General features: G+C 33.2%; 1 protein-coding gene across 1 annotated transcript; it reads right to left on the bottom strand.

The window, feature by feature from the left end:
• Positions 1-265: 265 nt before the first annotated feature.
• On the bottom strand, positions 266-9,501 carry LOC117926937 (ribose-phosphate pyrophosphokinase 4). The gene is made up of 8 exons (XM_034846269.1): positions 9,397-9,501; positions 8,244-8,396; positions 6,488-6,803; positions 4,621-4,716; positions 4,316-4,384; positions 4,098-4,226; positions 721-820; positions 266-624 (listed from the first exon to the last, which is right to left on the bottom strand). The coding sequence occupies exons 2-8, from the start codon at positions 8,381-8,383 to the stop codon at positions 494-496; spliced, it is 981 nt and encodes a 326-aa protein (XP_034702160.1). The 5' UTR covers positions 8,384-8,396; positions 9,397-9,501; the 3' UTR covers positions 266-493.
• Between the last annotated feature and the right edge of the window lie 2,310 nt (positions 9,502-11,811).

The following is an 11,811-nucleotide window of genomic DNA, read 5'->3' as shown; positions in this document are numbered from 1 at the left end:
TTAAGAGAAAGCTTCCAAGCAGATTTCAAAATGGAAGAATTCGGACTGTCGATCAAAATGCGGGCATGCCGCCCATAACCTGCCGATCATTATTACCAGAATACCAACATCAAACCCCTATGGCTGATCATGCATTATTTTTGGATCGCCTGGGTGCGTGACTTTTGGGCTCTTAACTCAGAAAATAGAGTGCCGCCAATCACTACCACACGATTATCACCAACTATTGTCCAGGTTCTTTCGAGTCTCAAGAACAAAGAAGAAATTGACACAGCAGGCAAACATTTTAAATTAAGTTGCTGAAAATTTTGGTTAACTTATTAGTAAGTCAAGTATTTAAGTCTCTCTCGGGAGCAGGGTTAAGCAGTCCAAGTTTATTGAAGGATAAGATCCATGAAAAGGGCTTCTTTAAGTTACAGGTTTCCTGTTAGCATCTGAACCCCATGCAATTTACTATGGGACTTCCAGAATAGAAACCCCATCAAATTGCATTTCAGATTTGAAGAGCTTCTGCAATGGATCCTGCAAGACTCAAAATCTCAAAAGGAGCTCTATTTCCTATTGCTTTCACAGTGAGAGGGCAAGAATCCGTGGTCCAAAAGTAGGTAAATGCCTTCTCCGAACCTTTTGAAAGTTGAGCATCAAAGCCAAATAGAAATTAAGAACAAGTTAGTAATGTATCCGTAAAAGGAAGATAGATAAGGCAATGCGGATAATTACCATCGTTTTTGTGAATGAATCGCTCCCAGGATCGCTTAGGAAACACAGAATGAGTGACATAAGCACTCACCTTGGAAGCACCATGAGCTGCCAAAACTTTCTGGTAGACCCAAACAAGGAAAGAGAGGGGAAAAGACAATTTTAAGTTCCATAAGCAGTATAAATATTTAGAGTTCAATACTGATGCATGATACAAGCTACTTGCTGTTCTTATGCTAGCTGGCTACATGCCCAATCATGTACGTCCATCCTATCAAACTATATGGCAGTTCCACATGAGGTAAATAAAGGGGAAAAAAAGTCTTAATCTTCTCTAATCAAATGTGCATTATAAGGGCCAAAAATTCATAGGGCAATCTCCATTTTACAATGTTTTTGAGTTACTGATGAGCACATTATCTAATGGTTATTAATGGGTGAAACCATGCCATTTGAAGATACAAATCCATCCTCTATGATGGAGTCATCACAGATAAATTAGGATAAACTATCACTGGAAATCACAACCAGAACATGGAAATGATGTCATTGCTCAAAATTCTCAAAATATCCATCTGATACCTCATATAAGATGACATGGAAAAGAAAATGGGTTTGCTCCTCAACATGCAAAGTACTGCAAAATGACTTCATTTCCAAGGGAAAAAGGATTTTCCCTGTTGACATAGCCAAGTCAATACTAGGAGACGGACAATACTAAGCTGTTTATTTTGCAAAAAAAAAAAAAAAAAAAAAAAAAATTCAAATGAGAGGAAACAAAATAATTTGTAACTAGTCACCATATTATATAGTCTCTCACCAAACCAAATGTTCATAACTTCCAATACAATCCCTCTTTGGCCTTCTATATGCATCTTCTAAAGGTTTATATATATATTTTTTTCTAATTTTTAATTGAATTACATTTTTTTTTTTGTTCCTCCATGACTACCCATCTACTAGACCTTCCCACTCACCAAGAAAATATTATTTTGAAATTCATGGTGTTGTTTTCCCATTTTTCTAGTAGGAAATAAACATTCATTAATTAAGGTAATTAGGATGAGCTCTCTTTGAATCAAACCAAAAAAAATGTATATATAAAGGCCCAAACATTTTATAGAAGGATCAGAAAAAAAAAATGGGTCTGGATCTCCTGTGGAAATAATCTTTTTTTCAAATAAGTAGGATATATTAAAAGCACTTGCCAAAAGGTACAACAAAGTACACATGGAGTATACAATTAGACCCGATCGGCAAGCAGGAGAAAAGAGAAGAAAAACCCACCACCCTAACAACAAACAGCCACAAAGGAAACTGAGACACGAGAAAAAAGAAACCCCTACTGCAACCCCAAAAAAGAGACTCCTACTGGGCACTAAAGTTTCCTGAGCCCAAGACCAACCCCTTTCCTAAATTCTGGCATCCATCCCCTTTCCCCTTATGGATGGAGAGCAATCGTAGTTGACTTAACTCTCTAGCTTTCGGAGTTCCCTCCTACTAGGCACTAAAAGAAACCCCAAGACATGAGAAAAAAGAAACCCCTACTGCAACCCCAAAAAAGAGACTCCTACTGGGCACTAAAGCTTCCTGAGCCCAAGATCAACCCCTTCCCTAAATTCTGGCACCCCTCCCCTTTCCCCTTATGGATGGAGAGCAATCGTAGTTGACTGAACTCTCTAGCTTTCGGAGTTCCCTCTCAGAATGGGAAGAAGGCAAAAAATTCTTTTTCTCCCTGACCCCTTTACCCCCCTCCCTTTTCTCGAATCCAGTTTCTTAAGATCCAAAACCAAAACCAAAACCAAAACCAAATAGTGGTATTTGCTAGCAACAACCCAAAAAGATTCCGTAAACAATATAGAGGAAGAATGAAGGGAATATTTTATCGAGGTAATCATATTTGTTTCGGTAGAAATGCTCTTCAAGCACTTGAACCTGGATCACATCTAGACAAATAGAAGCAGAACGCTGTGAACATGATAGAAAGCCTAAGACATGATATAAATAAATAAAAACCATCAACCAAAGAAATCACTCCAGAGGAAGGAAATCCCAATGGACCTGTCAAGCATAGAGGCTCCTCAGTTAGCAAGCTATCCATTACCTAATCTGTAGACTTGAATGTCCAGGAGTAACAGCCACAGAGTGGATTGAGAAATCAGTAAATCTTATGGGCAATCTCCATATCCTATCTCCCTATCATATTTTGTTGCTTAGCCCTATGACTATCTTAATCCAATACCAGGAAGTCAGTCTGTTCCATGAATTCAATCAAGCAAGCTAGAGAGCCAGGTGAGCTAGGTGATCGTGATGATCAAGATGACTGCAGAGAAGGTTTCATCCAAGAGGATTGGATGTAGAAATTAAATGGTAAAGGCCTTATTTAAAAAACAACCTCAATGAGAGACCTCCAACCAAATAAAGGAGTGCTTTTGTAGTGACTGTAAGCCCGTAGCCATATTAAACCTTTGCTCTAACATTGCAAATCCAACAGATTGTACCTTTAAATTGCACATGATTCAGAATGTTGAGTAATCAAGAAGCAGTATGCTCATTAAAAACTGATATAAGGATATTGGAATAGTGAATTGCAAGACGAGAAAGGGCATAACTAGAAACAGATGAGCAATTGAAATATTGGTACAGTTTAAATTGAAGGAACCATAAGAAGGGCAGAACCAAAGAAATGCGGATTTAATTAGTTTTTTTTATAGATAAACTTAAAAATGCGGGTTTAATAAGTGAGAAAACCAAATGATCTAAATAATGGGATAAGCTTTGTTCATGAGTGGGGCAAGTTAATTGATGCGCAAGCTAACACTGTCAAGTGGACTTGTTGTCAAAAGAGAAACTGACAAGAAAAAGAATAAGAACCTACCTAGTTAGTAGCACTATGGTTTCATCATCACCTTAAGCATTTCTTTCCTGTTTTCTTATAAACAAGCAATAGATCAAAGTTCATCTTGAAAAAACATAACTAAATAACTGAAGATTCATTCATGCACAATAGATTAGTTTAACTTTTGAATAATTTATTTTTGCATCATGAAAACAATTATCCCACAGCTTAAACAGTGACGATGGAGCAATTCAGGATTCAGGAATTAATATTTCATATGCTATGAAAAAAAAAAAATCCAAAAGAGAATTGAGAAGGAAAAAAGATCAAGAAAAATTTTAGCCACATATATTTTCATTGAAAAAATATTTGGGTTGTAAATGCAATGTGAATGAGTCAGGAATGGTTCAGGACTTCAAACAAAAATTGGAGGATTTTGCTCTATGCAACTAAGTGATTGCAATCTGATCACAAACAAATATGCATTCTCCAAGTTCTGAAGCACATACTTGAAAAACCTATGAAGAGTAGGGGTACGTAATTACTAGATAACAATTACCTGACACTCGATAAGGGTGCCTCCTGATTGCACCAAATCATCAACAATAACTACATGACAGCCAGCAGGATTGCCCTCCTTAAGTCGAACTATCCTCTTATTGCCTTCACGGACCTTAGCGCACACCACCTATCATTTGACGTCAACATCCAAAATGATTCAAAAGATTAATGACAAAAAGAAATTTGTGAATGTAGTTGAGCATAAATTCAACTAACCATCGGGAAATGATCCAACAGCTTGTGGAATCGCTTCCAAGCTCCATCATCTGGAAATGCAACAACTACCTGGAAGATAAAAATCATCAAACTGAAGCTCATAGAAAAATAATTAAGAGGATTTTGGGAAGAAGCCCACAGCATTATTGCTTTTCCTTTTTACTCATTAAATAATGGGTGGAATTCTTTCTTGGTTAATACCTTGCAAGTATTTGGGCTATGGATGCAAGACTTGACCATTTTTCTTTCTATTGGTGTTTTTCTTTTTCTTATTTATCACAGTGAAATTACATGAGTATACTTACATTGTCAGTATCAGGAAGCTGGTGAAGACGTTGCTTCAACAGAGGAATCCCAGTTTCAAATAGAGGCAAAACATGGTCACTAAAATAAAATCTTTCCTGCAAGAAGTTAAGAAGAGATAAAGATCCAGTTGTCCCACATGATAGAAATAGAGAATAAAAGTCCAACTTTCTATGGATGCTCCACAGCTGCATGTCATTAAGACAGAGTCATGCTTATATACGGGACAAATGAACAGAATCTTCGTAAGTATAGTGGAATACTTTGCATAATAAAAATCCATTATGAACAAAATGGAAACAAACTAAACCTGTTTGGGAGAGCTTCTCAAATGCTAAAAGCAGCATTTGAAGGTCTGAATGCAATTTGGATAGAAGTCTCAATCATGGTCCCCACCTATCAATGTGATTTGCTGTGTTTTGAAGAAGCATGGAGCCCATGCTTTTTCTAAAACATGATAAGATAAGCAGATTTTTATTTCATTAAAATTTTAAAGAAATATTATAATTATTCTTATTTATAATAAAACTTTTTAAATTACAATTCCCAAACATAAAATTCAATCAAACCACAATAGTAACTACTTCTACTTCTACTGTTAGACATAGGAGTTAAATGCTATCATGAACTGGGTTTATGGTTAGTGGTTCAATCAAACAAAAAATTGAATATTTCTAAGCTTAAATAAAGAGAATCTAAATGATAATGCAGGTAGATTGTTTATCATCCAAAACACAAACAAGACAATATTTGTGGATTAGGGAAGGAACAATACACCCAACTTCAGTTGGAAAACAAATATTAAGGATGAGGTAGGCATAGGATGCACCACTCCTACTCTTCATTCATGAATTAATAAATTGGGAGAAATGCTTCATTAGTAATTGCTTACAAGAAGTTGGAATTGGAGTAAATAATGCATTCCATTTACTCATTTCAATATATTTAAAAAATTCTTAAGATGGTGCTCTCTTAAAATAGAGCTTGGATCATAACAAGAAAAAGTTTACCTAAGGCTGAAAGTTGAAACAAGATCATTTATTTCATCATGTTTTTGACTCCTTTGTATATTTAATAAATTTTTTAGTTAGATGGCATATATGCACACATAAATATATCATAAACAGAGAAACACACATGTAGGCATGCTTAAACATTGTTATACAAGCAAAGTTTGCTAATTTCAGGCATACACACACATATAGGTGCTTTGAATCATAAAGTATTTCTGTAATTGTCAGTCTCATGCTCTCCCTATCTCACTTCTTCACACGCCACTCCAGGCTTAGGTTACCTATAATAGTGAGCTCACAACCAAGGCTTTGGTAAAATATATGATATACGCCATGGATTCAAATCCTAACAGCTTCAGTTTTTAGGAATGCTGATAACTTAACATGGTATCAGGTCTGTCTCTTCTTAAATGGAGGTCTCGATTTCGGGTCCTCCCACATCTATATCTACAATCAGAAATTATTATTACAACCCATTGGAAATGAATATCCTTGAAAATTCTTAACTAAATGAAAAGACATCCTCATACTTAATTTCGAAATTTATCCCAATTTAGATAGTCTTTTAAACCTTTTGAAATACAAAGTAAATAAATTCAAATTGGGAAAAAAAGGAAAAACAAAATTTTTTTCAGTTATACTACATGGCAAGGAATTTTCCTAACCCTTTAAAATCCCCTAGTTCATGAACCAAAAGAAGGGTATAGAATGAAGGAATGGGTATGTAAATATGGCAGAATCAAAGTGATTACAACAATGGCACATAAATTGAGCAATCTAAAAAAGTTGCATTATTAAAGAAGCAAACAATTAAAAAGAAGCATCAATGATCATTTTCAGTGCAAGAAAAAACAACCTGCAAAGCATGTATATCATAGATGACTAGACTGGTTGGACCTCCCCTTGATATCGGAATATTTGACAATATCCTTGCCATGGTGAATGCAGTAGCTACATCCCCTTCCTCTTCCATTCGCTCAAAGGAGCCAGTTGGGAAGAAGGGTAAAACCAATGTGAACGAAGCAACAAACAGTCTTGGAAGGGCAAATATGACAGAAAGCTGTTCAAAGATGACTGCTGGAGAGCTGAAGGATGCCAAAAAGGCAACATGTTGGCCCCGGATATATTGTGCATTGTTTATGAATAGATTGGGGAATCCATCATCAAAACTCCTGACATATGCATAAAATTTTATCATTACCGCTTTTCAGATAAAAAAAAGTCATCACTTAGACTAAATGACAACATTCTTGCTAAAAAACAGATTGAACCCAACTGTGACTTAACTCTAGATATATTTTTGTGTCGTATAAAAACAAAAATTCATAAAATGAATTTTTCCAAGAGAAAATATGTATCATATCATCTACGCTTACTCCATTATTTTGGGTAATCCAAACCATGAAAGAAAAAAGAAATTAGTGCTCTCCTTGTTGGCCTTAGAATGGAAAAAAAAATTGTAATGAAGGTGATAGATTAATTATATCACAAGATAGAAAGGTGATCATTGGAAATGGGGATACTTGCTTAAAGAGCAACTTTCTGGATTTTTAATTAATTAATCAATTAATTATATATATATATATATATCTGGTGTGTGTGTGTGTGTGTGTATGTATGTGTTTGGCTTGGACACCTTGGGCTACTACTTGCAAGGAGGGGTGCTCTGTCTTTCGTAAATTTTGAGGTGAGTACATGCCAAGTTAGTTTGGTGGTTTTCTATGGCTTTATTCCTCATTGGACTCTCATGCTTCATTTTCCCCACAATTTAGTTGGTCATTTGTATAATATGCCTCTAATTTCTGTTTCAATGAGGTCAAGAAATTTTTTTTTCAACATGTTAAGTAATACAATTCTTGGTAACATGAACTGCTTTGTCAGACTGTGATAGTGACAAAGATCATATAAGATGGCACAAAAATGTATGTTCTTTTTATTTTTATTAATATACAGATAATCAGAGAACCACTTAGTAAAAGGCAACATACCCATTTCAAATTCATGAGAGAAAAACAATAGTAAATGCACAAATAACCAAAAAGAAAAAAAGGGAAAAAAAAAGTCTAGAGAACTAAATGTTGAAAAGCAACATGCTCACTTCAAATATCAAGAGAGAAATATAAATATAACTTAAAGCATTTATGAAATAGTCCAGCAAAGCAAATGGTGAAAAGCAACATACCCACTTCACATTCAACAGATAAGAAATATAAAATGCAACAATAAGAAAACAAACTAATCCCAGGAAAAACTAAATGCAGAAAAGGAAAAACACCTGCTACATAATCATTAGAAAAAAGAAAAGCAAAATAAAATGCATAAAATTTCAAAACAAGCCAAGCCCAGGGAGAACTAAATGGAAAAACAAGGGAAAATACCCACTCCAAATTCATGAGAAAAAAGCAACATGAAGTGCAGAAAATAACAAAATTTGAACTACACAACAGTGAAAAAGCAGGGATATCCACTTCAAATTAATGAAAGAAAGGGAATATAAAGTGCAGAAATAACAGAAAGAACAAAGTGAAGATTAATGAGTTAATAGTGTTGAAAAATCAAAGATAATAAAAAAGAATTGAGAGTAGATATGGAGAGAGAAGGAGAGAAAGGACCTCCAGTTAATGGATTGAAGCTGAATAAGGGGGGATTGTTCAGCCACTTTGCGAGCAAGGTCCTCTGACTCCATGCAATAGAATAAAAGTATTTGCTTCTCGTTTGGCTTCTCCATCACTCTCAGAACCCCTTCTTCCATTCCTCAAACTAACCTAAATAACATTCTCAAAGGGATCCCATGGAAATCTTATATTATAAATTGCAAACCAACCTATTTTAATATTAAAATAGATTATCATCCAATGATGTGTTATTATTTTGAAATTTTACCCTATCCCCATATATAAATACATATTATCTATATCTATATCTATATCTATATCTATAGTATGTACTATAGTATATACAAATGTTCGAGGAGTTTGTAGACTTTTTTCTTTCCAAGGCACCCCTATTATAACATGTATTTCCCTTCAGATTCCCCATATTTATTATTGGGTTATTTGATTAAAAGGAAGAAATAACTCCAATTTGTTATTTAACTATAACAATCATAATAAATTCACCCATAAGATCATAAAAAATTCAAGCCAAATTATTTTTTTGATACCATCATCCAAGATATTGTTAATTTTATAAAAATTCTAGCTTGAGCCATAGGCCAAAATGAAATCCTAGGATTCAAAATATTAAACAATAGCAATAACAAGTTAAAGGCATTCAAAGACAACCCCTAACACTGTTTGGTTTCCAAGAAAATAGAGCAAAAAAAAAAAAATTAAAACAACATTTCCCTGTATCTAAATGAAATAATTTTTATACAAGAAAACATTCCCTATTAAAAAAGACCGTAATCAAACAAAATTTTCAGTCTGAGCTGTAATCGAATCTGGAAATGGTTCCACGGCAGTAAAGAGAAACCCTAGAACACAAAACATCCAGCAATAGCATTTCCAAATTATAAAGCACTCGAAGTGAAGAAAAATAAAAGAAAACCACATTTTGATTAGTATATTATCCCTCTCACTTTCGTTGCTGCCAACATTCCAAAGAAAAAAAAGACCCAAATCAACTAACCCAGACTCTAGTCTTACTGATGAAAAAATTCACGATTTCAAAACATCATTTTTCTCATTATTTTTCTCAGCATCCAAACGTTTGTATCTAAGCTAGAAGTCGATTCTGAAAAGGAAAATAAGATTGCAAGAGTACCTTGAACTCGGGGAACGACGTAAACGCAGCGCTTGGAGAAGGAATGATCGACGGCTTCTGGGTAAAAGCAGAGACCGAATACTTTCGTCCTCGACAGAAAAGCAGCGTTTTGTTCAAAGGTAAAGTGGGGCTACATGAAATCAGTGGGCTAATATTGGGCTGGACAGGCCCAGTTTTTGAATGATAGGGCATTTGGGCTGTAACTGGTCCGATACGCAATTTTTGTCATAGAATTAGATCAAGCGGTTTATAAGATGGTTTGATCTATACGAAACCTTTTTAAGATTTTCAATGTTCAATTTATTAAAGTTTAAGTTCTTTTCAGCTTTTCAAAATTTGATAAATAATTTTAATTTTTTAATTTATATAGTTTATATTCATTAATATATTAATTTTATAATTAATTATCCATCAAAATAATTTAAATTGATATTATATTAATATCATCTTAAAATAATAATGTAACAATAGAGGTGCAACTTGGATAATGGATTGAATAAACCCAACCCCACGTTTGGTCAAACTTGGTTGAGTTGACCTCAAACCAAGGTTTGAATAATTGAAGCCTAACCTAAACATTATTTAATATTTTGATAATATTTATAATTTATATCATCATATATAATAATATTCATTTTAATTATTTTTTTTAAATTGCTAAGAAATTTTGTCAAATTATAATTATATCATCTACCTTTTTTTTTTTTTTTTTTACAAAGACATAAAATTTATTTGATATTTTTTTGTTATTGTTTTATAGTTTTGTCTTATTTTTTATTTGAATTTTGATATAAATATATAGAAAAATAAAACCTGACCAACCTCACCTTAATCTCAAACTAAGAAAAATGAAATTGGATTGAATATTTTGAGTTAGAAGTTGAGTCAAATTCAACTTGAATTGGTTATTTGTTAATTAAAGTATTAACCACAATACCAATTGTTTAGCAGCCAAAGCAAGCAGTAAGTTGAGAGGTGTAGATATTTAGATCCTATTTGGTAAATTTTTTGTATCAAAGAAATCCTTACAACAAATTTTATTCTTTGTTATATCAATAAATATTAATAGTATATAACACATAAATTTACTTAGTTTATTTAATTGTAAATGATATAATATGAATATCAATAATACACAAATATGAATTTGTTATTAATTTATTGGCACTAAAAGAAAACTTTTATTTCAAATTCTTTCTTTATAAAATATTAAAAAATTGTAGTAATATAAATTTAGTATTAATTTATTTATTATCAACAATACATGAATATAAATTTTTTATTAATTAATTAATTAATTAACTTTTTTTTTAATATGTGAAACAAGTAAACAAATGAAAGTCATTAATTTTAAATAGAACTTGTATTTTTAAATTCTTTAAAAAATGTATGAATATAAATTTTAAAGATACGAGATAATACTTATTATGTGATTTAACAAAAAAGTGTTATCACCTATCAAGATTACCTTCCAAATCCTTGAGTTACAAATCCCACTTATCAGGTGATCAATTGACATATTTTAACTCTAAAGAACATACGTTAAATTCCGCTAAAAGAATTACTGTAACCACAAAATTTTATGATTACATGTCCTTTGGATCACCCAAGAGGATACACTGTCTCAATCCCATGAGATATCATGGTACCTATATTGAGAATACTTATTGCCACCAGCCTCCATCAATAGTGACCCAACTCATAGGGATATATAACCACTTTAAGGTCTCACCCATATGTTAAAATCTTTTGTTGATTTTGGCATAGACTCAATATCCTCTCAAAATTGAAAATCCATGCAGTATAGTAGTTTGGTGAATCATGACAATTGATAGTCTTGTATCATGATTCAGCATAGGTCCTATCCAATGTGCATCACATATACTAGTGCACTCACCAAGGGAAACTCATCCCAACCGCCTAAACAGGCTATCCCTTCAATTAGGAGGTGGTACAATACAATTTCTACTGGATTGCCCAAATCTATGAACCAATTGTGAACAACTCATCTACTTACAAGGAACTCATGATTTGTATCTTCTGTGCAACTCGTAATGCACCAAAGTCATGTACAATATAGTAAACATGGGTTGAATGCTCAAATAAATGTCAATACACCAAAAGGATAGTAAGGTGATAGTTAAGTCTAACTTTGTTACATCATGTTTTGCTTTTAGAGGCTCAATCCTAACATGAGTCACTATTGATGGAAGCTGATGATAATAAGTATTCTCAATAGAGGCACCATGATATCTTCTAGAGTTTGAGTTACCTAAGAAAGTGTGTTTTGGAAATGTATGGTCATAGTAGTTCTTTGATTGAAACTTGACATATTATCTTTATGAGCTAAAGTAAAGTTGATCACACAATAAGAGGATTTGAAACTAATGACGATAGAGGTAATATTGAGATGTT

Source organism: Vitis riparia, chromosome 12, assembly GCF_004353265.1.
Source record: "Vitis riparia cultivar Riparia Gloire de Montpellier isolate 1030 chromosome 12, EGFV_Vit.rip_1.0, whole genome shotgun sequence".
Lineage (NCBI taxonomy): Eukaryota > Viridiplantae > Streptophyta > Magnoliopsida > Vitales > Vitaceae > Vitis > Vitis riparia.
The sequence above is the reverse complement of the archived record's forward strand: the minus strand, read 5'-3'. Positions and strand labels throughout refer to the sequence as shown.